This window comes from Aythya ferina (genome assembly GCF_964211825.1).
Source record: "Aythya ferina genome assembly, chromosome: 22".
Classification (NCBI taxonomy): domain Eukaryota; kingdom Metazoa; phylum Chordata; class Aves; order Anseriformes; family Anatidae; genus Aythya; species Aythya ferina.
In genome coordinates, this window is record NC_140320.1 from 1,339,390 (window position 1) to 1,362,186 (window position 22,797).

Below are 22,797 nucleotides of genomic sequence, written 5' to 3' on the forward strand. Positions count from 1 at the left end.
ATGTGGGGTTGTAGCACAAGGATTCAGGGGGTTCTTCAGCTCTGTCATTGACCCAACTCATGACATCCGAGTCTCCTAACAAAGCATAAGGCTTGGGTTCACTGGAACAGATTATCGGTTCAAGCAAACAGCCATCAAACTCAACGGAGATAATGCATAAAGACTGGATCATCAAGTGTAAAACCTTTCATAGCCTCAGACAGTAATTCCTGATGAGAACTTGTGAAGGATTTGTGGGTTTTTGCCTGGTCTCCTAGGAAAATGAGATTTATACAACCACGCAGCAGTCTGTCCTCCCTAATAACCTTAAAGCCTATTTCAGCGTCACTCAAGTTTGACATCAAAGTACAGAGCCAGAAATGCTACATTTTCACAGATGTAAAAACAGGCAGCAGAGTAGAGACAAGGAACACCTTGTCTCCCCCGGAGGGAATTATCTGGGAGTTCAACCCCATACGAGATATATGTAGGGAAACAGCTTCGCTACTGGCATCGCACGGCTGCCTGTTGGCTTTGGGCCCCGTCAAGGACTATCTCTACAGAGGGGAAGGCAGCACTTGTAGGTTCATATAAGTAGAGAAAGCAAGAACCCAGGCAAGCCCTGGGAGACGCCCAACTGTACCTCGACTGGCACGCCCCATGCACATGTTATCTGGCGTTACTACTTCTTGCTTGATCGTGAAGTAGTCTGTCTGCAGGGAGTCCGTCTGGACGGGGTCACGCAGGATGACTGAGTAGTCGTTCTCGTACTTGAGGGACAGAAGCTCTTCCGAGCTGATGGGATGGAGGGTCTGGTAGGACTCTGTGATGAAGCTGGGCTCGGAGAACTCGGAGGGAGGCACGCACTGTGCATGCTCTATGCCATAACCTGTTGGCAGGATAGGAGTGTCAGAAAGCAACGCAAACACGATCAGCTTGAAGAAACCAGAGCACTGCTCACTGCCTCTTCAATCTTCCACAGCACAGTAAGACTCAGGGTCTGTGACGCAGGAGAAGACTGTCTTTGGATATAAAACACCTGGCACAATTGGGGAATACTTTTGACTGAGGTTTCTAAAAGCTACTTACAGATGGTGCCTTATAATTGCAGTGATTTAAAAGAATAAGACATCATTAATTACACTGAAGTCCTCTCAAGCAAGCTGGTAGTGGGAGAAGCTGAAAAACCATGAAGAGCATACTCTCAGCAAAGAGCTATAGGTAAGAGAAATTTCACGGATGACTGCAATACATGAGTAACTTCCAAAGTCACCTTCCAGAACCTGGAATCCCAATTCAAGTGATTTTTTTGTTGTTGTTGTTGTTTAGTTGGTTGGGGTTCTTTTGCTGGTTCATGAAATACATTACAAATCTCAAATACTTTTCTCTTAAAGAACATCTCCAAATCAATGGCAATGGGCAGTGCAGGAGTTTGGACTGACGACTCAACTCTTTCTTTGCCAGGTTTGTACCTAGAAATCCAGAATTAAGCCTTCTTGCCCCATTCCTCCCCTAACCCCGCACCTTTCTTGTTAAGTTTTAAAAAATTCTCCACGTTCTGGAGGACCTGGCTTTCCAGGTCTGCTGAAATATGCTGTCAAACTAACAGTGCTTGCAAAGTCACATTACAGCATATCAAGGCAGCTACCAATAAATAAAGATGGCTTCTACATAAGTCAACCCAAAGCAGCAAGGAAGACTGAGTTACACATTTTGCACACTCTGCCATGAAGGGGAAGTAACTGCACGGTGCAGTCCTCATGTGATGCAGACAAACCTCTAATAGGGGGCACTTTTACACCTGGAAGCACCACAATGATAACAGTAAGTGAGACTTACTAATGAAGTAGTCTGAAGTATAGCGGGATTCTGGATATGCTGCATTCACTCCGTTTGCGGGATACGGTTTTATCTCTTCTGCAAAGAAGAAAAGGAAGCAAATGTCACATGTCCATAGACATACCGTGCCTTGCAAAACTTGTAGGTCGAAACTTCCTAAAATGCCCCTGCCAGGGTTAAACTGGGACGTTCAAAGAACAGAAGTGCACAGTTAGGTGCTGAAATCCCACTGAAACATGTACTCGATGCATTTGGGCTCCTTCAGGAATTCTTGTTGCAGGCATGCACAAATTTAAACAAAACAGTAGAAACAACAACCGTCTCAATCAGTGGCTCCAGGTGGTTCTGAAAAGCTAGTTAAAAATTAAAGAAAGCACGGAAATTATTTATTGTTTCTTTTTGTTTTCTTTTAAGGATTGTTGATTACAGTTACATGTATGAGCTCATAAAAAACAAAAACAACAACAAAAAAACCACCATACAAGGACACCCGCTTTCCTGACAAAGCCCCTATTTTAGACCAGCAGTAGGTGTGAGCAATTGAGCGGGTTAACGCATACCAAACCAGCTCCTACAACCCTAAATTAATGCTAATTCCCAGCCTACATGGCACCTTTACCTTACACCTGATGAAAGCGGAGGATCCCATGCTCAGAGCAGTTTTGCCACCCTGCCCATTAACCAGCTCCTGATGCACACTCCATAGGGAATACACAGGCAGCACCGCAAATTTTAACCTTTCTATAGGCGTGATTCACTGAGAATGAGCAAATATCACATCAAAGCACAGATTCTCTGCTTTCCACTGCTTTTTCCAAGAACTTTGGTACTCCTGGGCTTGGCGCTGAATTTGCTTTCCCATGTAAAAGCCGCACTGTTCCTCCCCTCACCAGTTTTTCCATTAACACCTTACTCATTCCAGCACGGCATGCGGGCAGAGATACCAGCATGGGAGATTTTATTTTCTTTGCAGAGGGTAACAAAAATAAAAATAAAATAAAAAATAAATAAAAAACCACAGACAACTCTGGGTTATGTTTATTTCTGCTGAAGCTAAAGAGAAGTGAACCGAAGATAACGCACGTTTGCTTGCAAGGAGCCTAATTTTGGCCCTCTCCTGGGGATTGCAGGGTGGAAAATATTCTCTAACAAAAGGAGGTTTTGTGCAAACAGAGAGACCTAATGAGAAATTCTCTTTTCCTCTCCCCACGGAGTCTGCCAAGGGGCAGGGTGGGTGACCACAGAGAAAGAGAGCAACCTTCAGCTATGCTTACAGTCAAGTGGAGGGCACTGCTGACTGCTGGTAACTGAGGAGCTTATTTTAGGAAGAAATTTGGAAAAATAGGCCTGAAAATACCCAAATCCATGCAGGGAAAAGTCGCCCATCTGCTGCCGTTTTTAAACCCTGAGCCGGCTGTGGTACATGAGTCACTCTCTCGGAAAGAGCTCACAAGGGAGGCATGTTAGCAGGAGGGACAACAAGGTCACAGCCTGTCCCAGCATGACCCCACTCCAGCAGTCATACCACCACAGGTAATGCCAGCCATCGAGGGGTTAACCACCACTCTCAGCATCAACACCCCTGAGCAAGGATGGTGGGCAACTGGGGAAGGCAGGAGAGATGGGAACTGGCCAGTTGGCTGCTGTGGGCTCACCAGCACTGTGACGCTATAGGTGAGCCTGGGGAAACGTTGATCTCTTCATGTTTCACATCCCCAGCTGCAAAACGGAGAGGCACATCTTGTCTCACATGGAGAGCGATGTGGCAGAGGCCATTTTGCAGTCTGTTTGTGGAACACCAGCACAACAGACCTTGTCTGGCATTTGGAGATGTAACACAAGTAAGACAGTCCCATGACTTACAGGCAACAGGAATTAGTCCTTGGGGTGAAGTTGGTTATTTCCTGGAAGCCCTTCTCAGTTACTCTCCAAATACTTCATAGATATTGCCCCTCTGGGAAATGTGTTAAGAACCCACCATAGAAGCTAAGGCTCAGATAACTTACGCAAGAAGTGACAAAGTCACCAGTAAAACAACATTGAACGGAGGTTTCTCGGTTCCCAGGGCTACACCAACAGTGTTGACACAAACAAATTGTCTTACTCTTTTTCATCCTTCTGGAGGAAAAGCTGCAATAGGTGGAAAGATTTCCAGCATCTTTGTAAAAGCCCTTATCTACCTCACACCTTTTGCACCCTCATAACTGCAGCATCTGAGCACCCGCATGTGTCAGTGCGATCAGGAAACATGATTCCTACTTTACAGTTAGCAAATCTGCATCGCCAAGTTCATCTGCGTGCCTTGGGGGATCTGCAGGAAGAGCAGGGCTGGGAGCAAACCCAGCCCTGATGCCTCAGTTGGTACCTGCAGCACATCGCGCTGCTGTGGGTTACAGCACAGACAAATGAAGGAGGGTTGCAGGAAGGCAGAGCTGTGTTACAAGCACTGGCTTACAGCAAGTAGAAACTGGACTGACCACAACGCTTTGCTTTGTTTGGTTATTCTGATTGCTGTTGATATAAGCACTCATTAAAAATCATGCAAAACGAGAAGAACTGAACAGATATGGAGTCAAACAAAGAGCAGAAAAACAGCCTGTCATACACAGAGCCTGGGAATAGCCATGTTTACCTTTTGCAAACCACAGGTAGCAGTAAAATTAGTAATCAGCAATTAACATCCATCTGTCAATGGTTTCCTGGAAGGCATAACTTTGTTTCCCCTCCCCTTCCTGTCACCAATACAAGCCCACTGACAAGCACGCAGGGTCAGCAAGGCAGCACAAGGGATATTCCAGGAAGGCAATTAGCTCTGCACAGGAACACACTAGAGAAGGACCCAGATCTGCTGCTGCTGCTCCTGCTCCTGACTTGGTTAAAGGTCTTAAAATCTTCACCTACTCTGTAGGAACCATCCTAGATGGGAAAAGCGTTGCTTCTGCATCCTTCAGCCACACGCCATCCAAATCAACACCTAAAATCAATGCATATCTCCCCTACCCAACTAAAATAAATAATTTAATGCCTTCAAATGCTTGCAGGTGGCTTCTGCCATTCCTTCCTGTGTGGGACACAGCCACTCAAACTCATTGCCATTACACTCATGAGACATAAAACAAAGAAAAGCCGCTTCCAATTGCAACTGGGAAATTAGGGTGGGATTTCGGTGATATTGTTGTACTTAGTTGCACTGGAGGAAATAGTAAAATTCACAGCAGGAGCTGAACGATCTGATGAAGAATGCTTTGGAAAATCCCAACGTCGTTTCCAGGCAGGCAGAGTGTCCCTGCCTGCTGTGGATCCCGGCCAAGCGGCTGGCGTAAACACCCTTCCTCTTTCAACGAGTGCCAGGATTTGCACTGCCCATAGCTGGTTGGGATGCCCATTTGAAACCCTACTGGAAAGCTAGGCTTTCAAAGACGCTTTTATTGGGATTGCAGCCCAAGCTGAACACCTCATTGCACAGCCAGATTGTAAACCAAGCTCTTTGGAAAGGCCCAAAGTCAGAGTAGCCAGGACCGCATGAGCTATTCACCTTGGAGACCCCAGGACTCACCTTTCTGCAAGATCTCCAGATGTTCCCAAAGGATATCTCCCACAAAGTCAGGCGCTAGCTCCAGGAAGCACTCCTTGCCTAGGGCGCAGAGGGCAGCACCATTCATGCAAAACTTCTGGAAATCCACTCCCTTCAGGCTGAACTCATTCACTGCCCACATCACCCAGTCCCGCACGTGCGTCTCCGTCCACTGCTGGGGATCTGCACCAAAGGGTTGTAGAAAAGATCCATTAACGAGCAAGCACAAGCCATTTCTCCAGGAAAACAGGACACTAATGGTGCTACAAGTGGATAAGCACCTGCACAGCCTCATCCTGTAGAGACCGAAAATCAATTGGAAAAGGGCAATATGCAGTGGGGGAACACTACATCTACAGCCAGTTTGGATCAGCCCTATTTGAAGACTTATTTCATACAAGGAATGAGCTTTGGATTTGTTTGGGACTTCTAATAATCCTAACGCTTCTCTGACTCCTTTTTCCACCCACATCTTACTTTGTTTCCCTGTTATCAGCCTCTTGTAAAGGGTCCCAGCTGCTTTTCCATAGTGGACATGACTTGTAAATAGAAATCTCAGTCTCAACAAAGTGGCAGGAGCAGTCTCGCAGCAGAGGTTATCTCACTCTGTTAGCAGGACAGACAGGCACAGTCTGTCAGAGGGGTACTGCTTGCAAGCAGTACTGAAAGGTTTTGCCTCTATGTCTGGATTTTTCCAGCTGATGCTGCCTATAAACGAGGCAATGCTGCATGGAGGGAACCAGTCAAAGGGATGGCAGATGTGGGGCAGGGCATCCTGGCAGGCGGACACGATCTCTGTGCCTACCACAGCTGCTCATCAGGAAGCTGTGTCTTACCTTTGGGGATTCCCAGCCGCTGCTGCTCTTTTGCAAAGCCGCTGAAGGTGGCTTTCAATGCCTGAGACATCATTTCTTTGCTGCTGGGAGTTAACAAAGGCACATCTGCACATTCCATATCTGAAAAAAGCAGGAGAGAAAAACGTTCATAAGGATTGGGAAAGACAACAGAAGTCCTCTCATTACACTGTCCTTTGGATTGTTAAAAAATGAGCAATCCATTCATTTTTTGCTTTTGAAGTTTTTCACACCCTCCAGCACAAAATCTAAGCCCTGAGAGTCCATAACCAGACTTCTTACACACAGAAGAAAAAAGAATCGTGTGCTTAAAGGGCACAGACGAGCCCTGTCTGGTAAGCTGGGTTACACGGTGCATGTGGTCTCCCTGCAAGCCAACCACAAATGCGCTACTGGAAATTTGACGGTGGTATCAAAGACCAGCACAGACAACAGCTTACCCAGCATCATCACCCAGGTGGCTTCTGAAGCCTGGGAGATAGCTGAGAGGTGCCAGACACCAACGAGGGTAAAGGGTCCCACACCAGAGTGAACAAAACAGCATGGATAAAAACATCCCCCAATTACCGCACCACTTCTGGGCATCCCGGCCCATAGAAAAGCAAAAGGAAAAAAGTAATTTTGAAGAATCAACAGGCAATCCTGGAAGAAGTAAGTTCACAGCAGGATGAGGCATGATGAAGAACCGGCAGAAAACCCATTCAAGGAGGGAGGGAAAACAAAAGAGCTGGAAAATCCCACATTAGCACAGAGTTACATCATGCAAGGCCGTAGCACGGCGGATTCGGAGTGAGTCACCGAGCAGCGCGCAGCCGCCCCCATAGGAGACGCGGGGCCAAGCCAAGAGCCGGGCCTTGGAGTCAGTCCTGATGAGAAGCAAAGGTCTTCCTCTCTTTCTTTCCTTTCTCTAATTTACTTGGAAGGAGGTGGATATTCGTAGCCAAAGAGTTTCACAAACAAAAGCAACTGTTTTTTTTCTTTAAAAAAAAAAAACAACTCCTCATTCTGAATAAAAGGTTTGGCTCTTTTTCATATATTTTAGGCATTCCTGAAAACCATCATTTGCGGAGAAGGAAAGCCTCTTACATTCACCATCTCAAACAACTGGACTTTATCAGCCCCATTGTAATCCTTCCGCCTGAGGCTGGTTTAACTCTGTAGCCTACTGGAAATTTTTCAATGAAAACTGTTCTCAGTGGAAAAATGACAATACGCACAAGCTTTTTTGGTGTTTTCATCAACATCTGGACATGAACATCAAAACTCATAGTACTCTCTGGTTTGTGGAAACCGTAGCCACTGTCGCCCCGCGTCAACTGAAGCTCTGGTTTAGCAACCCCGTACACCCGCACAGCAGTGCTGGCTGCAAGTGGTGGCCCTGATGCGGGGAGAATTGGGGTGCAGCCGCCCAGCAGAGGGGTCCTGCTGTGCTCACAGGCAGCCAAACCTGCAGGTATCACCGAAACTCCACACAGCTGGGTTTTTTCCCCAAATGATGACCTGGGGCTGTGTCAATAAGCGCCCGTGTTTGGCCCCACAGCCCAGGGCTGACCACACTGAAGAGCCACCCTAAATCTACCCAGCCCTACAGAGCTGCTTCCCTGCCTCCATCTCCGCACCTTCCACCTACTGTCCCCAAGTAAAAGATTTGCAAAATCAGCTCCCCTGTTTCCAGCTGCCCCTAACCTTACTCATCCCCTCACCTAATGATTCTTTGTTCAGGTAGCGCCAGTGAAATGCCCGACACTGAGCCTCTGGGGGCCTGAATCCTCCCCCCAACCCCACCACATAAATCAAGGATCGCCTGCCATGGTGGAAGTATGAGGACCTTCAAAAGCAAATAATACATTCAAAGGCTATTTGGCAAATTACACTTCATTATTTACTGGATTTGGCTGGAGAGGGCACGGAAAAATGAGCAGGCACCCTCCCTATCTCTGTTCTCCATCTGCTGCTTTGAGATAACACTGGGAGAAAGTGGTTCAGTGCCCCTTTCCCTTCATCCTCATGTTACATTTTAATGCTTTGCTTTCTGTGCTCTGTGGTTACAGGGACCACCCAGGAATCCGCTCCCCTCCGCGGCTGGTTAAACGGCAGTTCGCTGCTCCCAGTCGCTATGGGAAGATGAGTCAGAGTTAGGCTACGAAAACGTTTCTAACCCCATTTTACACTGAATCACCCACGAAGACCTGTGCAAAGATGACCTCCTTAGGCACACCATGAAGGCAAGGGGGGTGACAAGGCTTTCGGCCATGCAAAAGTATTGCTCCATCTCTGCAACACGAGCACCGACCGCTCATCGCTCCTGCCTTCTCCTGCAGGATCCACGCGCTGGGGTTTGCACAGAGCCAGCGGACTCAGTTTTTCAGTAGCGGGGGATAGGGTTTCGGTTTAGTTAGGTGAACGCTGAGCTCTGCACAAACAAAATGTCAAAACAGGGAACACTTAAAAGCGATTCCCAGAGAGAGGTCACCAGAGAAGCAAACGCCCTATTTTCAAATTCAAAAAAAAGGCCAAGTGCCAAAGGAGGTTTTCTATTTAAACACCAAAACAAACCAAAATGTGCATTTCGAGGCTTCTCCTTCAAAACAAGTTGCGTTGGGAAAATTCAGAATTGAAACATCATCTGCATTTTTTCCTGTTAGACCGCTAGTTGAAATTTCTTCAGAACACAAAACAGCCAAAAAGCCCCAAGCCTGCAAACGCTTGCAGAAGCCTAATTTTAGTCAGCAGTGTCCCACATCTATAGAAGAGCTCACATGTGTAAAATTAAATGGGTTTGTAAAGCTCTGCATACGTGTTTGTGGACAAGTCCTGGCTGCGTGATCGCGGCTGGGGGGGGAGGAGGGACTGGGGGGATGGACAGTTTTTATCTCAGTTCTGCCTTCACTGGTTTTGAGATAATGAATTTACCTCGGTGGCATTTTCTTTGCTGATTCCTGTGTGTGCCAAGATTACAAAGGGCTTTATCCTGCTCTGCCCGGTGTGACTTTGCTGGGCACAGGGACCTGGCAGCAGGATCGAGCCCTGGTGCTGTCCTCCAGCGCCCACAGAGGAGCCGCTCGCCTGCAGCCTGGGCTGTGCAAAGGTCAGAGCCAAGCAGAACTTCGGTAACAAAAGCAAGGCCAGGCTTAGCTCCCCTGGTTTCAGCTTTCACTGTCATCTGAAACCCGTTTCCAAGATTTTAATCAAATCTTACATAAATAAAATGTCCCCTTTCGTGTACCTCCCACTGCCCACAAAGCACACGCACGCACACACGCGTGCATGCACACGGGCTGCTCACAAGGAACGCACGGGCACAGAGCATCGGCCAGCGCTGAGCACAGCTGCTGCACCCAAGCCTGGCTGGGAAATGTCGAGTTTCAATCCGAAAAGCAAGCACAGCAGCGGGGGCCAGCTTTGCATCCCGGGCTGGGGTTGCTGCCTCGTTTTTACGACGCCCATTAAAGCCTCATCTACACGGCTCGCGCGTGCAGCATGCTGCCTCGATGCCACGTCTCCTGCTGCTGCCGTTGTACCAACAGGGAACTGCATTTGATTTTCCTCCTGGGAGACCAGGCAGGGTATTATGGTTTGAGTTTTAAATACTAACAGGAGTTGCAGGCACTCTGGAAAATTATGTCACATCATCTCCAGCATGTGTAGAGCAGAGATAAGTAATTTGCCTTACACGGTGGGAAAGCAGGGAGGGACATCTATGCAAGTGGCTGCAGCTTTGCAAAGCAAGGAGGGGTCTGGGGGCTCAATTTAAGACCATGGAAGCTTCTCAAAACCAGATCCCTGCTCTTCCTCCAGCTCCCTGACATCCTTGGGGACCAAACTTCAGAAGGGCAAAAGGATGCTAACAATCCTGCCATGGCCAAGAGCACTGCATCCCTACATGGCTTTTAAGCTAAAGGGGAGCTACCCCAAACCTACCACCCCGCTGTGCTGTCTGTTGGGCAGATGGACGTGGAGCCTGTGAGAAAACCAGACGGCAAACGGACCAAGAGGCCAAGATCACCGAGTTCATCTCCCAGCCAAATTCCTATCCTGCTCTCACCAGGCTCCGCATGTATAAACTATTTCTACACTTCTGATCTTTTTAAAGGGCTACGATTTACAAACTTTAGGGATTTTGACCTTAAAACACAAGCGACTCCGCTGCACGTCAAAACATTAGCATCTGATTGCATAAGCAAAATAAATGGCAGTAAAGAAAAAAAGTGGGAGGATGGGAGCAAAGTCATTTTTCTCCCAAATTTCCACTCGGAGTCAATGCCCCCTTTAAGCTCCCTTCAGCCACTCACTTTGTTTCCCATCAAAAGCCCCAGTGTGGCCTTGTCCAGTCCCCGCAATTTTACACAGTAGCCTGCGTGTAAATGGATGCCCAGCGGGTCAGAGCGGGGGCAGCTGACCCGGCAGCCCCCTCCTGCCCTTGCTCTGATGGATGGACACCCGGGTCAGGAACCCAGCACGCTGCTGTCGCAGGTAAAAGCCCACTCCCTGCCCAGCCTCCTCTCCTGGGGTGGAGGCAAATCCCACAGCCTGCTGGCATTGCCAGGATTTGGGGCACCTTGAAGGCCTGAAGGAGGCATGGGGTAAGTTTTGGGGAAGGTGTGTGATGGCGTCGAACCAGGTCAAGTCAAGAAAATCAGCTCTCCAGGACCATGCATCCAACGGCTGCTGATTTACTCCTGAATTCCTCGTAAGAGCTCAGTCCTCGAGCCCCAGCGTGTGTCCTGAGCTAGCCAAGATGCTCCTGTGAGCACCCAGAGCTCTGGGATGCTCCTACAAGCACCATTTGGCTCTGCTGGAGGGCAACCAAAGGCCTCGGGGCAGCAAAGAGGCCGTGTCCCCCAGAAGCCTCACTCACAGCATCGTCCTCCTCAGCTAAAGGCTTCTGCCACCCCTGGGTTGTCCCAGTGCTGCCCACCTCGAGGTGCCCACGGTCCTGCACAAGTCTCCACTTCTGGATGCCTGTGATGGAGTGAAATGAGTTTCTCAGAGGCCCAGCAAGGGATTTTCTCTCCTACCTTAGCCTGTGAGCACCCAGCTCCAGCCCTCTCCATCTCCATCTCCAGCTCACCCAAACCCACCACCCTGGGGCTCCTCTACCACAGGCACCAGGAGCAAAACTAGGGTAGAGCTAGTAATGGGGGAGGCTGAAACAAGGACAATTCCCAAAGTCTCCCAGCTGGCAGGGTTCAGCAGCTGAGAAACCTTTCTCAGGAAGAGAGGAGGCTGGAGAGAGGGGGGCCGGGAGCTGAGACCCTTCCCACGCCCCCCGATGGAGCAGAGGCAGCCGGGGCACGGCAGCACCATCTCCCATCACCTCCCACCACCTCCCACCACCTCCCATCTCAGGTTTTCCCCCCCAGGGCAAGGTTTGCCTTTCCCAGGTACCCGGCTCAGCAGCAGGGCAGGAGCGCCTTGGCGCATAACCCCAGCTGAGCCCCAGTTATTTAGGCAGGATTAGGCAAAAATTTGTCTGCACTTTTGAACTGTTTTCACAAGCGTAGCCTCTCACTCCCACGCAGGAAGCAGGAGCGGAGCCGGCCTGTTCCAATTAGGGCTCCTTGGACCGAAAGGGCAGTGAAACTCAGGGGGAAGAAAGGAAAAATCGGGACAGAAAGCTGGAAAAAGGAATAGAGGGAAAATTGGGGAACAAGGAGGACTGAGGAGGAAGGACAAGCACAGGGAGATGTCAGGGACATAGGGCAGGGAGAGGAGAGAGACTTGGTACCCCTTCCTGCAGCACCCTGCCAGAGACCGGCCCTCGTTCTCTCTCCAAGGCATGGCACAAAAGGGACTGAGAGTTGCTATTTTAATTTAAAATAAATATATTTTTTTAAAAAAAAGAAAAATAAAGTTTTTTTTTCCCCTTCAAGCAGTGAAAAATAAATACTCTGAGATGAAAGCTGGGCTTGAAGAGAAAAACAAGAGAGGAAACCGAAAGCCCGCACTGCTTAGCGCTGCAAAAAGAACAACAAAGCCAGCTTTCTTCCGGCATTCAGCAGCTTTCTTATGGAGATGCCGTGTGTCATGGGGGCCAGTTCTCCCACTAAATAAAGGGCCTGGAAACTTGTCTTTCCTAAAGGCAGATGAAAGCATTTCTTCCAAGTTTGCACTTGGAGCATCACAGCGAGTGGGGAATGGGAAAGGTTAAGAGGCGGGTGGGACTGGCTGTCGGGGTGGGATGCTCTGGGATGGGATGCTCTCGCTGTTCAGCCTCAGGCTTTGGGATAAATTGTGTCACCCCTCTGCGACAGGCAGCCGGGCTCACAGGGCTTAGAGCATCTTCTGAGAGGGTACTCGATGCAGCCGTGTGCCCACTGCAGCACGGTGGGGCAGGAGGGCTTTAGCAGCTGCTGCCACGTCCTGCACTCAGAGAAAAGCTGCCCGGCACTGGATTTCCAAACCTGCTGGATTTCCACCTCCCTGCCCTGCTCACCAAAGCCCCCAGGAAACACAAGAACAGCCCTGCCATCCCAGGCTCTGCCCCGCAGGCAGAAGGGCTTGGGGAAGAAGTCCCTCTCACCCGCAGGGTGATGGCCCCCCAGACCATCTCACCACCAGGGTGTTTCAGCTCAAAAATGCTCATTCTGAAGAGGACTAGCTTTAAAGCAAGGATAGAGAGGAAAATGGGACACGGAGCAACCTAAAAGGGAAGGAGGGGGTGTCAGGATTTTTCTGGCTCTGGTTTTGTGCGGCTGCCAAGGAAGCAGGCAGCAGCACCGGCTGGTGAAAGGATGCTTCACCCGCCATTCAAGTGCCATCACGCTCACCGGCAGACCCTGCTTCGCCCTCCAAGCCTGCCTGCTGCCCTTGTTAATGTTTTTTTTTTTTTTTTTTTTTCCATTCCCTCAATCACAGCTTTATAATGTGGGTGTTGGACAGAGATCCTGGGAAAGTGGCATCCCCTGCAGTCACAGGGGCTCGCTCCTCCCCGGCTTTCATGGGGGAGAAGCACAAGAGAAACCCCTGGATTGAAGCAAAGCAAAACCACAGGGTTTGAGTCAACGTTCACTGCAATTATGGGAAAGTTTCCCCCGCCTCAGCAGGCAGCACAGGACCTATGGATTGTCCTCCTGCAGCAACTGGGAGCTGGGCTTCCCTTGGTGCAGGGTGTCGCTCCATCCTCCCTGTCCCGGCTGCTGGAAGGAGTGCAGATGGCTAAGAGCAAGCACTGAGAAGATGCAGCCAACTCTGGGGTTAGCAAACGCGGCCAAGGTTTAACGACACCCGTCAAAACTATGCAAAGCAGTCAGCGAAGGCAAGCAGAAAGATTTTTCCACCAAGATGAAGCAATGGCAGAGGTTAGGCCACGCTATGAGGCAGGCTGGTCGCAGCGGTTTAGCTGCAGCAGCATCACTGTCAACCCAGCGAGAGCCCCCCACAAACAAACACTCGTGAAGCAGCTTCGAAACAACTCCTCTGGCTTTACGTCTCAGAGCATCATGATTCAAAACTTGTGCAAGCCTTTCCCGAACACGCTGGCTGGCCTGACCGCAAAGCCCGGGTTTCATTCAACCCGTGCAAAGCCCACGCGTGTGCAGGCTGAACCCGCGGGTCAGCACCTCGCAGGTGGCCACGGCGGGAGGCTAAGAAGAGGTGCAGCCAAGAGAGCCAGCAAAAATCCTCTCCATGTGCCCCAGCCACTCCTGCCCAGGTGTGCGAGCCTCTTCATTTGGTGGTCAGGCCCTTATCACCCTACACACTCCTAATTTTCCTTGCAAACATCGCATGAGCCAGGGCATCCCTCTGATTATGGGATTAGCATCTCACTTGTGGGCTGCTTTGCCTTCAAGCCCCCCATAGCAGGGCCGGGAGGACGTTCCTTGCCTCTCCCAAAGCTAAGGCTCTCCTGCGAGACGTGCTTCCCCTGTGCTAATTCACTCTAATCCCCACTAACCGCTTTGCTAAATAGCTCTAATCCTCATGCACAGGCACACACACACTAATGGGAGCGCGGGGTGGGCTCAGCAAAGCCTGTAATGGACACCCAGCCCCGGCTGGAAGGAGGTCAAGTGTGAATAGCGAGCCCAGGTCACGCCTGTGTCAGCCGCCCCGCATCAGCGCCCCGGCTCGGGGAGATGCTCCCCCACAAACCAGCAGCGAAAACCCAGCTTCTCACACCCCGTGTCCCTGCAGCAAAGCTCAAATTGCTCAACAGCAATGAGGGGGGGGGAAGGGAAAAAAAAAAAAAAAACACTCCCCAAAGCCAGTGATTCTGACTGAGCAAACAACCAGATATGCGTTCGCTGCTTGGATTGGTGCCCGAGGTATTCAAATGGCTCACCCCTGGGCCCAGAAGCCTCTTGAAATTCCCTGCTCACTGCTGGTTCGGCTGGAAGCCCTGCGAGGTTTAATGGCCCTTGAGGTTTGCGCACCCACAGGAGCATGGCCTGAGCCCATCCCAAGACAAACCCACGTCTGGGCTCTGGCGCTGCAAGGAGGAGACAGCGGTCCAGGTCTGTGCTCAGCACTTCCCACCGTCCACCAGAGCCTCCTTTCTTCCCAACCAGGTGAAAAACAGGCCTCGTGCTGTTCTCACCTTGGGCCTCAGGCTGGCAATGCCACCTTGGGCACCCCTGATGAAGTGACATGACCGGAGGGTTCATCCCTGGTGCACGAGGCACCCCAGCACCGTGGCACAGATTTGTTGGGGACTGCACGAGCACGCACAGGTGCTATCAAGGCACTGCTGTAATTGCACCCAAGCAGTTCAGAACGCACATCTCCGTCCAAACGAGCCTTGCGTCTCTCCTCCAGATACCAATCTCTCTCCTCCGCCTCCTGGACACGCAGGCAGGTCAGACGTGCAGTGGGCATTCGGCTACATCGCCTCCAGCTTCTCGCTCCGATCTGCCCCGAGGAGGCATCATGCTGCCAAACCGCACGTGACAGCCTCCCGAAAAGGGAGAGCAGCGATGTCGCAAGCCAGGGCTGAGGTTAATCGGCACTACGTTGTGTGAGGAAGATGCTGTCAGGATAGGAAGTGTGAAAAGGGAAGGCTGAGATCTCTTGGCAGGGCTGTCCTCTCGCAGCAGGGATACGGGCCAAGGGACTTTCGGTCATGTTTAGGCCTTCCACCACCCCACAAACAGATCCCAACCCCCAAGTCTGCTCCGACACACCTGAACAACGTGTGTGCCAACACGTTTTGTTAGCAGCTACACACAATCTCACAACCCGAGATGGTTTCACTGCATATCCGTGGTCACAAGCAATGACTCTGTGCCCAGAATGAAAAATGGAGCGGCCGTTTGTGCCATCCAGCACCAGGACACGACACCCCCACAGTGCAGACGGACTCCAAGACGGACTCTGCTACTGGGAGTCCACTGCCAGACTGGTCCTGTAAGGGATCGCGAATTCTCCTGGCCTCAGAACGGGATTAGACATGAAAGGAGGGGCTTGGCTGCGTGTCTGCTTTTCCTTCCCCTCCAATCTGTCCCAAGGAATTCCCCAACCTTCACTTGATTTCCAGCCCAAGTCCTGCGTAAACGGATCTCTGTGTCTCAGCATCAGCCCTTGCCCCGGGCTGCGTCGGTGCCACGTCACACCCGACACGTGGGTCCCACATGGCATGGCACAGGCTGAAGTGCCCTCGGGCCAGGATAAGGTTTGAGCCCTGGAATATCTCCCTCCACATCAAAGCTGCTCTCCTCCACTCGCCAGCTCTCCTCCACACACCACGGCGTGTCCGAGCTGAAGGGCAGGACCTGCCGCAGACAGCTCGGTGCTGGTGTCCGCGCAAGCAAAACACAGACAGACCTCGAGGGGAAGGTGCCTACGGATACTCCTACGGCATTCCTCGCGCCCAGGACACGTCCACGTGATGCAGGAAGCATGAAGCCAGCCAGCCAGAAGCGACCAAGCCTCTGGCGAGGAAGGAAGGCTCGGCAGCTCTGGGTCACCTCCCGAGCACGCACGCTGCCCCGGGGCAGCAGGGTACGGGGGCGAAGCTTGCCACATCGCTCTGCAGCTGCAGATTCCTGCCGCCCAGCCCACCCCACCTCCGCAACCTCCCCGGCCAACCCTTTGCTCCGGGGCAGCGCCAGGCAGACGCAGAGCCAAGCCTGTGATAAACCGCTGCCGATTGCTCAACGGGACAGCGCAAGTCGCAGCGTATCACATCCCCGTGGATTGCACAGGGACCGCCGCTGCCTTACCCGGAGAAAGCCCTTCGTCCATTATTAAGCATGTGATAGCATCTTTTTCTCCCCATGTAGCAGGGTTTTGGCTCAGCCCAGGAAGCACGGGCAGCACCCACGGAGGAGGACAAGGAGCCCGGTCACACCGCGACCACCAGGTCCCCGTCCAGCTGCGTCACCTCGACCCTCTCTGCCCAGGGACCTGTCACGGGGCACGAGGACTCCAGGTCTGCCCTCCCGTATCAGGCCGAGCCGTCCGGCTATGCAGTTACAAAAGGAGAAGAGGAGAGATTAGAGTATTTAGCTTTGAAATCAAATAATTGCACAGGCTTTGGCAAACAGATTGGGGTTGGGAGGTCAGAGCGCGGCTGGTAAATCTCAGCACTGTTTGCTCTGACTAAATAATATTAGACCAAGGATAATCAATCATTTTAATCTACAAAATTATTTATAACTCTTTAGAACAAACAGTCAACTCTGCTGGCTGCTGCCAAGAGATCGCAGGTAGCGTAACGATCTGTATACCTCCAACTCCCCTGCTCTGTACGTGAACTTACTTCTTTGCATCACTGGATTTACTGCCAATGAAGGCTTGCATTGGCTAGTACCCTGAGCTCTCCACTCTGGAGGTATCCTCCCTCCCTTTCAGTGACTCACAAATACACACAACAGCCCCCTGCAACTGAAATCAAAACCAAAGTAGCTTGCAATGTTCATTGCACGGCCCACGCATCTCCCCTGAGCTAGCTGCATCCCTCGGAGCAGCATCATTTAACAGGAGGGGAGAAAACACAACCCAACAGAAGGGGCTGGAGATCCTCAAAGCAAAGGAGCTCTTCTCTTGCTTGGTGCCTGGACAAAAAAAAAAAAAATCATCTCCTGGGCTCCCCCAGCACCACAAGCATCAGGAATCAGGAACCCCTCAGGGCCGTGACTCCACTACTGCCACCCCACAGCTGCGAGAGGTCCTGAGCCCCAAAGGACACCTCCATGAGCACTACGAGCACCACAGCAGCAGCCAGCTCCATGCTGTCCCGTCCCATCCCACAAACAAGAATCACATGTGCCCTACACCCGCTGCAGCTAAAACATTTCCATGTAGCAGCCGGGAGACAGGCAGGCTCCAACAGACCATCTCAGCAGCCAAAAAAACGGGGAGGATTTTTCTGGCTGGGCTAAAAGCCGGACAAGTGAAAGTATTGCTGCGGAAAGGTGCACGGGGATCGGCTGCAGTTGGCCTTGGGGCAGCGAGGGGACAAGGGACAAGGCCACGCTGGGACACTGCCTGCCAGCCGGGCACTGTTTCACCTCCCTGTCCCCGCTGCTGGGGTACATGGCGCCTCTGCGGGGCCAAGGGCAGCACCAGGCCGGCTGGCACACAGCCCGCTCCCATCCCCAGCTGTGCAGAGCTCCCTGAAGTCCACAGAAAGAGCCTGACTTCTCTTCTCCATCCACCTCAGAGAGCTGATGCATCCGCTGGAGGGGACCCTGCGCTGGTGTCAGGCACGGAGGAGACCAAGTGTGCAGGAAATCACCTTGGTTTAAGACGGGAAGCATGAATCCGGCCCCACTTTCTTTTCTCCACACTACAGGTTTTCCATCTGGGGTAAGAGGAGAGTGAACCAAGCTCAGCTCCTGCAGTGGTGGAGGCCAGAAACAGCCCTGGGAGAAACCTAGGCTGCAGAGCTCTCCAGCCCGCGCTGGACAGTCCTCGGGAACACTGGTGCCAGACAGAGCTCATTTCACAATGTCCCAGAACAGTTCTAGTTCTCCTTCTGGTTTTATTGTTTTGAAGCAGACAAGGAAACAAAGACAAAGAACAAGGGGATTTTCCCAAGCACAAAGGCGGCTGAAGAGCCCTGGAAATAAACCTCCTCCATCGCTCCCCCCAGCTGTGTTTCAGACACCAGGTAGGCAGGAGCACAGCCCTCCCAAAACACAGAGCTTTGCCCCATTCAGGCTGCCCCATGCAGACTCTCAAGCAGCCCCACGAAGGAGAGCAGGGGTTTTCCCAAATGACCCCAGGAAGGTCTCCTCTTCCAGCTCCGACTTCTAGGAAACTTCCCACCGGGACAGGGACCAGAGCAGCGACTGGGCCAGACGAGGGAGGTGGGAGTGAGCGGGGGAAGGCAGCCAAAGGCAGGCTGGGCTGCCCCATCGGCTTCAGTCATCCCCATCCCGGCGCCAAGGGCTGTCCAGGACGGGGATTATGTCACCTACTGGCCTCAGCCTGGACAGCTGAAGGCTGGCAGGGGCAAGCTGGGGGGCTGGAGGTGCTCTGACCTGCCCAGAGGAAGCCCCAAGTTTGGAAACCTCAGCACGGGCTGCGGAGAAGAGGGGGGAGAGGCTGAGATGCTCGCAGCCTCACATCCACCCTGCGCGCAGCATCCGGAAGCTATTAAGGAATTACAGCCTCGCTGGCCCCGAGCCTTCCCCGGCAGAAGTGCCTGGGAGCAGATGGTGAAAGGGCTGATTGAATTCGGCTGCTCGGGCCAAGAGGCTATTAGGAGGAGCCGCAAATGGAGAAGGGGGTGGGGGTGTCATTCGGCTACTCAGGAGCCGGGAGCTGGTGTCAGGAACTCCGGGAATCCTCCGAAACAAGCCCTGGGGTGCTGCAGCAGGGACCGGGCTGGGTGGCTCGGGGCAGCGAACATCCCCGCTGCCCTCAGCCCCAGGATGCTCAGGGGCTGGGGTGAAACCAGTAAGGGTACAGGGAGCAGGAGCCACGGGCTGGTTCCTGCCTGCAGGCATCTCCAAAGGCAGCAGGGACGCCGGCACAGTCCCTGAGGTTGCAGCCTCCCGAGCCTCGAGGCAGGGAGAGGAGGACGAGGCACCCAGAGCTGTCAGCTCAGCAGCCCTGCCCTCCCACGGGGCCAGCAAAATGCAGGTTTGCAAAGGTCTTTGCTTACCGACCTGGTCTCATCCTAGCCCGTCCCCAGAGGCAGTGGGAAAGCACTGGGCAGACCTCCCAAAGTGCCTTTCAGAAGAGGATGGGACTCAAGGGACACTCGATGGGGAGGAGGTGGGGGGAAATGGCCAGGGTGAGAGAGACATGCAGTATCAAAAGAAAAAAAGAAAAAAAAAAAAAAAAAAGGCTAAAAAGCATAAATATGGTTCATAAGTTGCCCACGGTGCCTAAGGCTGGTGCCCGACAGGCAGCTAGCAAACACTGATGGAAGAAACAAAATTGCCTGGAGGCAAAGGAAGGGTTTTAAAAACCCTGGGAAGTGGGGGAAGTAAAAGTTTGAATGACCCAAAAAGCAACACAAAGCCCAGCTCTGGGCTCCCTGCCCTGGCAAGCCAGCTCTACATCCCCACACCCCCATGCCCCGGGGGTGGGGGGGGGACAGGCACCGGCTGCAGGGCCCCGTTGTCTCCAAGCCCCCCTCTCCTTTCCGAGGAGCAACTCCCACCAAGTGCCCCAGGCTGCCTTGGCTCGCTCCCCAAGGTTGGGAAATCACAATCCTCGTCAGGGCTCTGACGAAGGCGCGGGCATGGAGCACTCCGTGACCGTAAGGGGATCTTTTCGGAGCAATCTTTTCCGAGACAAGTCATGAGATTGTTTCTTGCCTGGAATTCGCTCCCGCGGCTCCCATCGGCCCCGGACTGCTGAGTCAAGAGACCGCCGGGCTGTGCCCTCCAGATGAGTAAATAAATTGCCACGGGGAGTGGCGGGGCGGCAGCGGGATGAAAGGAGGGAGGGGTCGGCTGCGATGACTCCTCGGGCCCCGCGCACGCATTCGGCGGGACACGGCCGGGCTTGGCCGCGGGCTGTGCGGGGAATTAGTCACCGGGTTAGCGAGCGCAGCTACACGCGCTGGCGCGCAGCTGTTTAAAGGCACACTATCCCTCCCCTTCACTTTTCTTCTTTTTCTGGATTTTTTTTATTTCCAACTTCCCTTTCTAATTTATTTTTTTTTTAGGCTTTCAACGAACGCTTGGGACTGGCAGCCCAAGCACACCCAAAGCACGCCTGCAGATGCCAAGGGGAGTGGGCTTGGTGCTGGTGCAGCCCTGGCACCAGCAGCCCCTGCCAGCCCTGTCCCTCCGAGCCCTGTTGATGTAACCCACTCCTCTGCTGGTTACGCCGGGTCACTCTATAGGATCCATATGGCAGTGGCTGCTCGGGGTTCAGCCGTTTGAACGCAGGAACATGCAAGAGTCATCCAGCTTGAAGGCAAAACACACGCACGGCCGGGGCCTTTCAAGTCTCGAGCTTTAGAGCCAGCTCCAAATCTGGAGCCGCTTAAAGGGATGGAAAACAGCGCCAGTGACTAAGTACCCTGCTGGGCTACGGCTACCGTGACAGCCCCGAAACCCCACTGCTGACGTTGGAAATCGAAACTTTCCCAGCACCGCGGCACCAGGCGCGCGCGGCTTCGTGGTGGCACCGCGCTTCCCAGAACCGGGGACGGGACCGCGACAGCGAGCCCGGATCTCACCGCTTCCCTTCACGGGCAGGGCTCTGAGAAATGCCACCGCATCTGCCCGACGAGGATGGAGCAGGTGACTTTTTCTCCTGCTCCAGCTCCAAAGCTGGGGTAATTGCATTTACGGACCCCACTGAGCTGTTTGGAGGGACGCAGGGATGGGTAATGAGCCTTGAGCGGTTTAAAAGAGAAAGCACTTGGCACTGCGCTGGAAAACTGCTTCTAACAATGATGTGTAAAAAAAGCCTGAACTTCACGTGTTCCACTACAGCTTTTTTTAATTTTTTTCAGTGGAAAAAGCCAGGAGTGCTCAGCTTTTGCAAGTTGTTTCTTATGACGGTTCAGGTTTCGGTAAACAATTTCTCAAAGCTAAAAGGTAAAAAAAAGAAAAAAAAGAGAAAAAAAAAAAAAGCCTTGCTGTTCGACAGCTTCCAGAACATTGACCAAAACAGAGTGGTTTTGCACAAACACATGCAGACACCTATGAAAAAAAAAAAAAAAGAGAGAGAAAAAACTTTCATGTGGGTCAAAAAGCCACATTTTGATTACTGTGATAGATGGTGCTAACAGGAAAGAAAAGAAAGCAACACAAAACAAACCCCAAAGCACTTCCCAGTGTCCGGCTCCAGTTTCTGGGGCAGCTTTCCCTTAGTCAGCACTTTTCATCCACAGACCTCCCTCCAGAGGCAGCATCCTCACCTCTGGGAGTGCAAATCCCAGCCCGGTGCCACCAAGAGGACACACAGCCCTCATCCTGCTGCGCAGGACTCTTGCTTCCCAGGGGGAACCAGAAAACCTACACATGGAAAGCAGGGGGAGACCGGGAGCAAGCAGCAGGGGATGTCCCCATGCCCTTGCTGCAGCATAATGGTGAAACCGTGCCTCAGTTTCCCCTAGAAAATAGGTCTCTGAGCCCTTCTCCTTGACATCTTCTGGTGTCAGACGACAGAATCAGTTCCCCTGAGGTTTTGGGGCTGAGCACCCCATGCATGGTACACATGAACACACGGCAAAGCCCCACTGGCTTGTTCCTCTTGCAGCCATCTGAAGAATGCCCTGGAACCACGTCAAATATTTTAAATGAGATGGGGGGAGAGGGGGCACTGGCAGGGGAGGGAGCGGGGAGCCGCTCGGCTTTTGACTCAGTGTCTGGCTTCTTTCATCAAACCCACATTCCTAATCATGCCATCACCCTCCGGGAAAGTGCGACAACATACATAATCCATGTGGAGCCAATTTAAAATCCCCTCCATGTAAGAAAACGCGTTTCATTCATTAACAAGCTCTGAATGCTTAGCTGGGGCGAGGAGCTGGCCTGCAGCTCCGCAGCCATCCCAGCAAGAGGGAGGTGTTCCTACACTGCTCTGGGGCAGGGCCACATCCTCCAGGGGACCAGTCCCATGCTACAAACCCACCCAGGGTGCAGGGCTCGGTGCACCGCAGGCACTTGTCGCAGCCCAAGTTGTGCCGTGAGTGCGTGCACCGACCACCTGAGATGAATGGAGGGCTCTGCTTTTCCCGTAAGGCCAGGAGAAGTCGAACACCTGGAGCAGGGGACGGCTGCTCCATCTCGTTTGCAGCTGACTTGTTCCTGCAGAGAAGCTGCTGCCCTGCTACATCAAGCATCTCAAGCAAAAAGTGCAGCCTCTCGATCTATAATTAAGCTGAAGAGGTGTTTCAGAAGGGATTGTGGAAGCTCCCAACATCCAGTGAGGACAGTTTCCTAACGTAGCACACAGCGATCATGGGTCAAAACTAGAGACTCCAACAACCTGCGATGCAGCTTCCCCGTGCACAGGAGGTCTCCAAAATCCTCTAAAGACCCACAACAGTGGTATCCCAGAGAGAACCACAGAAACAAGGGGGTTTCCTTTCTAGGAAGGAAAGCTGCTATCTATTCCTTGTGTTTGCACGCGACTGAGATCTAGGAGGGTATTTTTCAGGCCAATGTTTTGCTCCACAGGACCCAGATGCAAGAC

General features: G+C 52.2%; 1 protein-coding gene and 1 long non-coding RNA gene across 3 annotated transcripts in view; one reads left to right on the top strand and one right to left on the bottom strand.

Annotated features, from left to right (window-relative positions):
- The window catches only part of ETS1 (ETS proto-oncogene 1, transcription factor), a 77,584-nt gene that overhangs the window by 18,556 nt on the left and 36,231 nt on the right, over positions 1-22,797 (bottom strand). For both annotated transcript variants that reach the window (XM_084495891.1, XM_084495892.1), the window contains 4 exons: positions 6,229-6,348; positions 5,375-5,575; positions 1,819-1,896; positions 623-868 (listed from right to left, as the gene is read on the bottom strand). In XM_084495891.1, the coding sequence (XP_084352017.1) occupies positions 623-868; positions 1,819-1,896; positions 5,375-5,575; positions 6,229-6,348 (645 nt within the window). The remainder of the gene's footprint in view (positions 1-622; positions 869-1,818; positions 1,897-5,374; positions 5,576-6,228; positions 6,349-22,797) is intronic.
- On the top strand, positions 19,844-21,074 carry LOC311422587. Its single transcript, XR_014685423.1, has 2 exons — positions 19,844-20,035; positions 20,312-21,074. It is a non-coding gene; the product is annotated as an uncharacterized lncRNA (long non-coding RNA).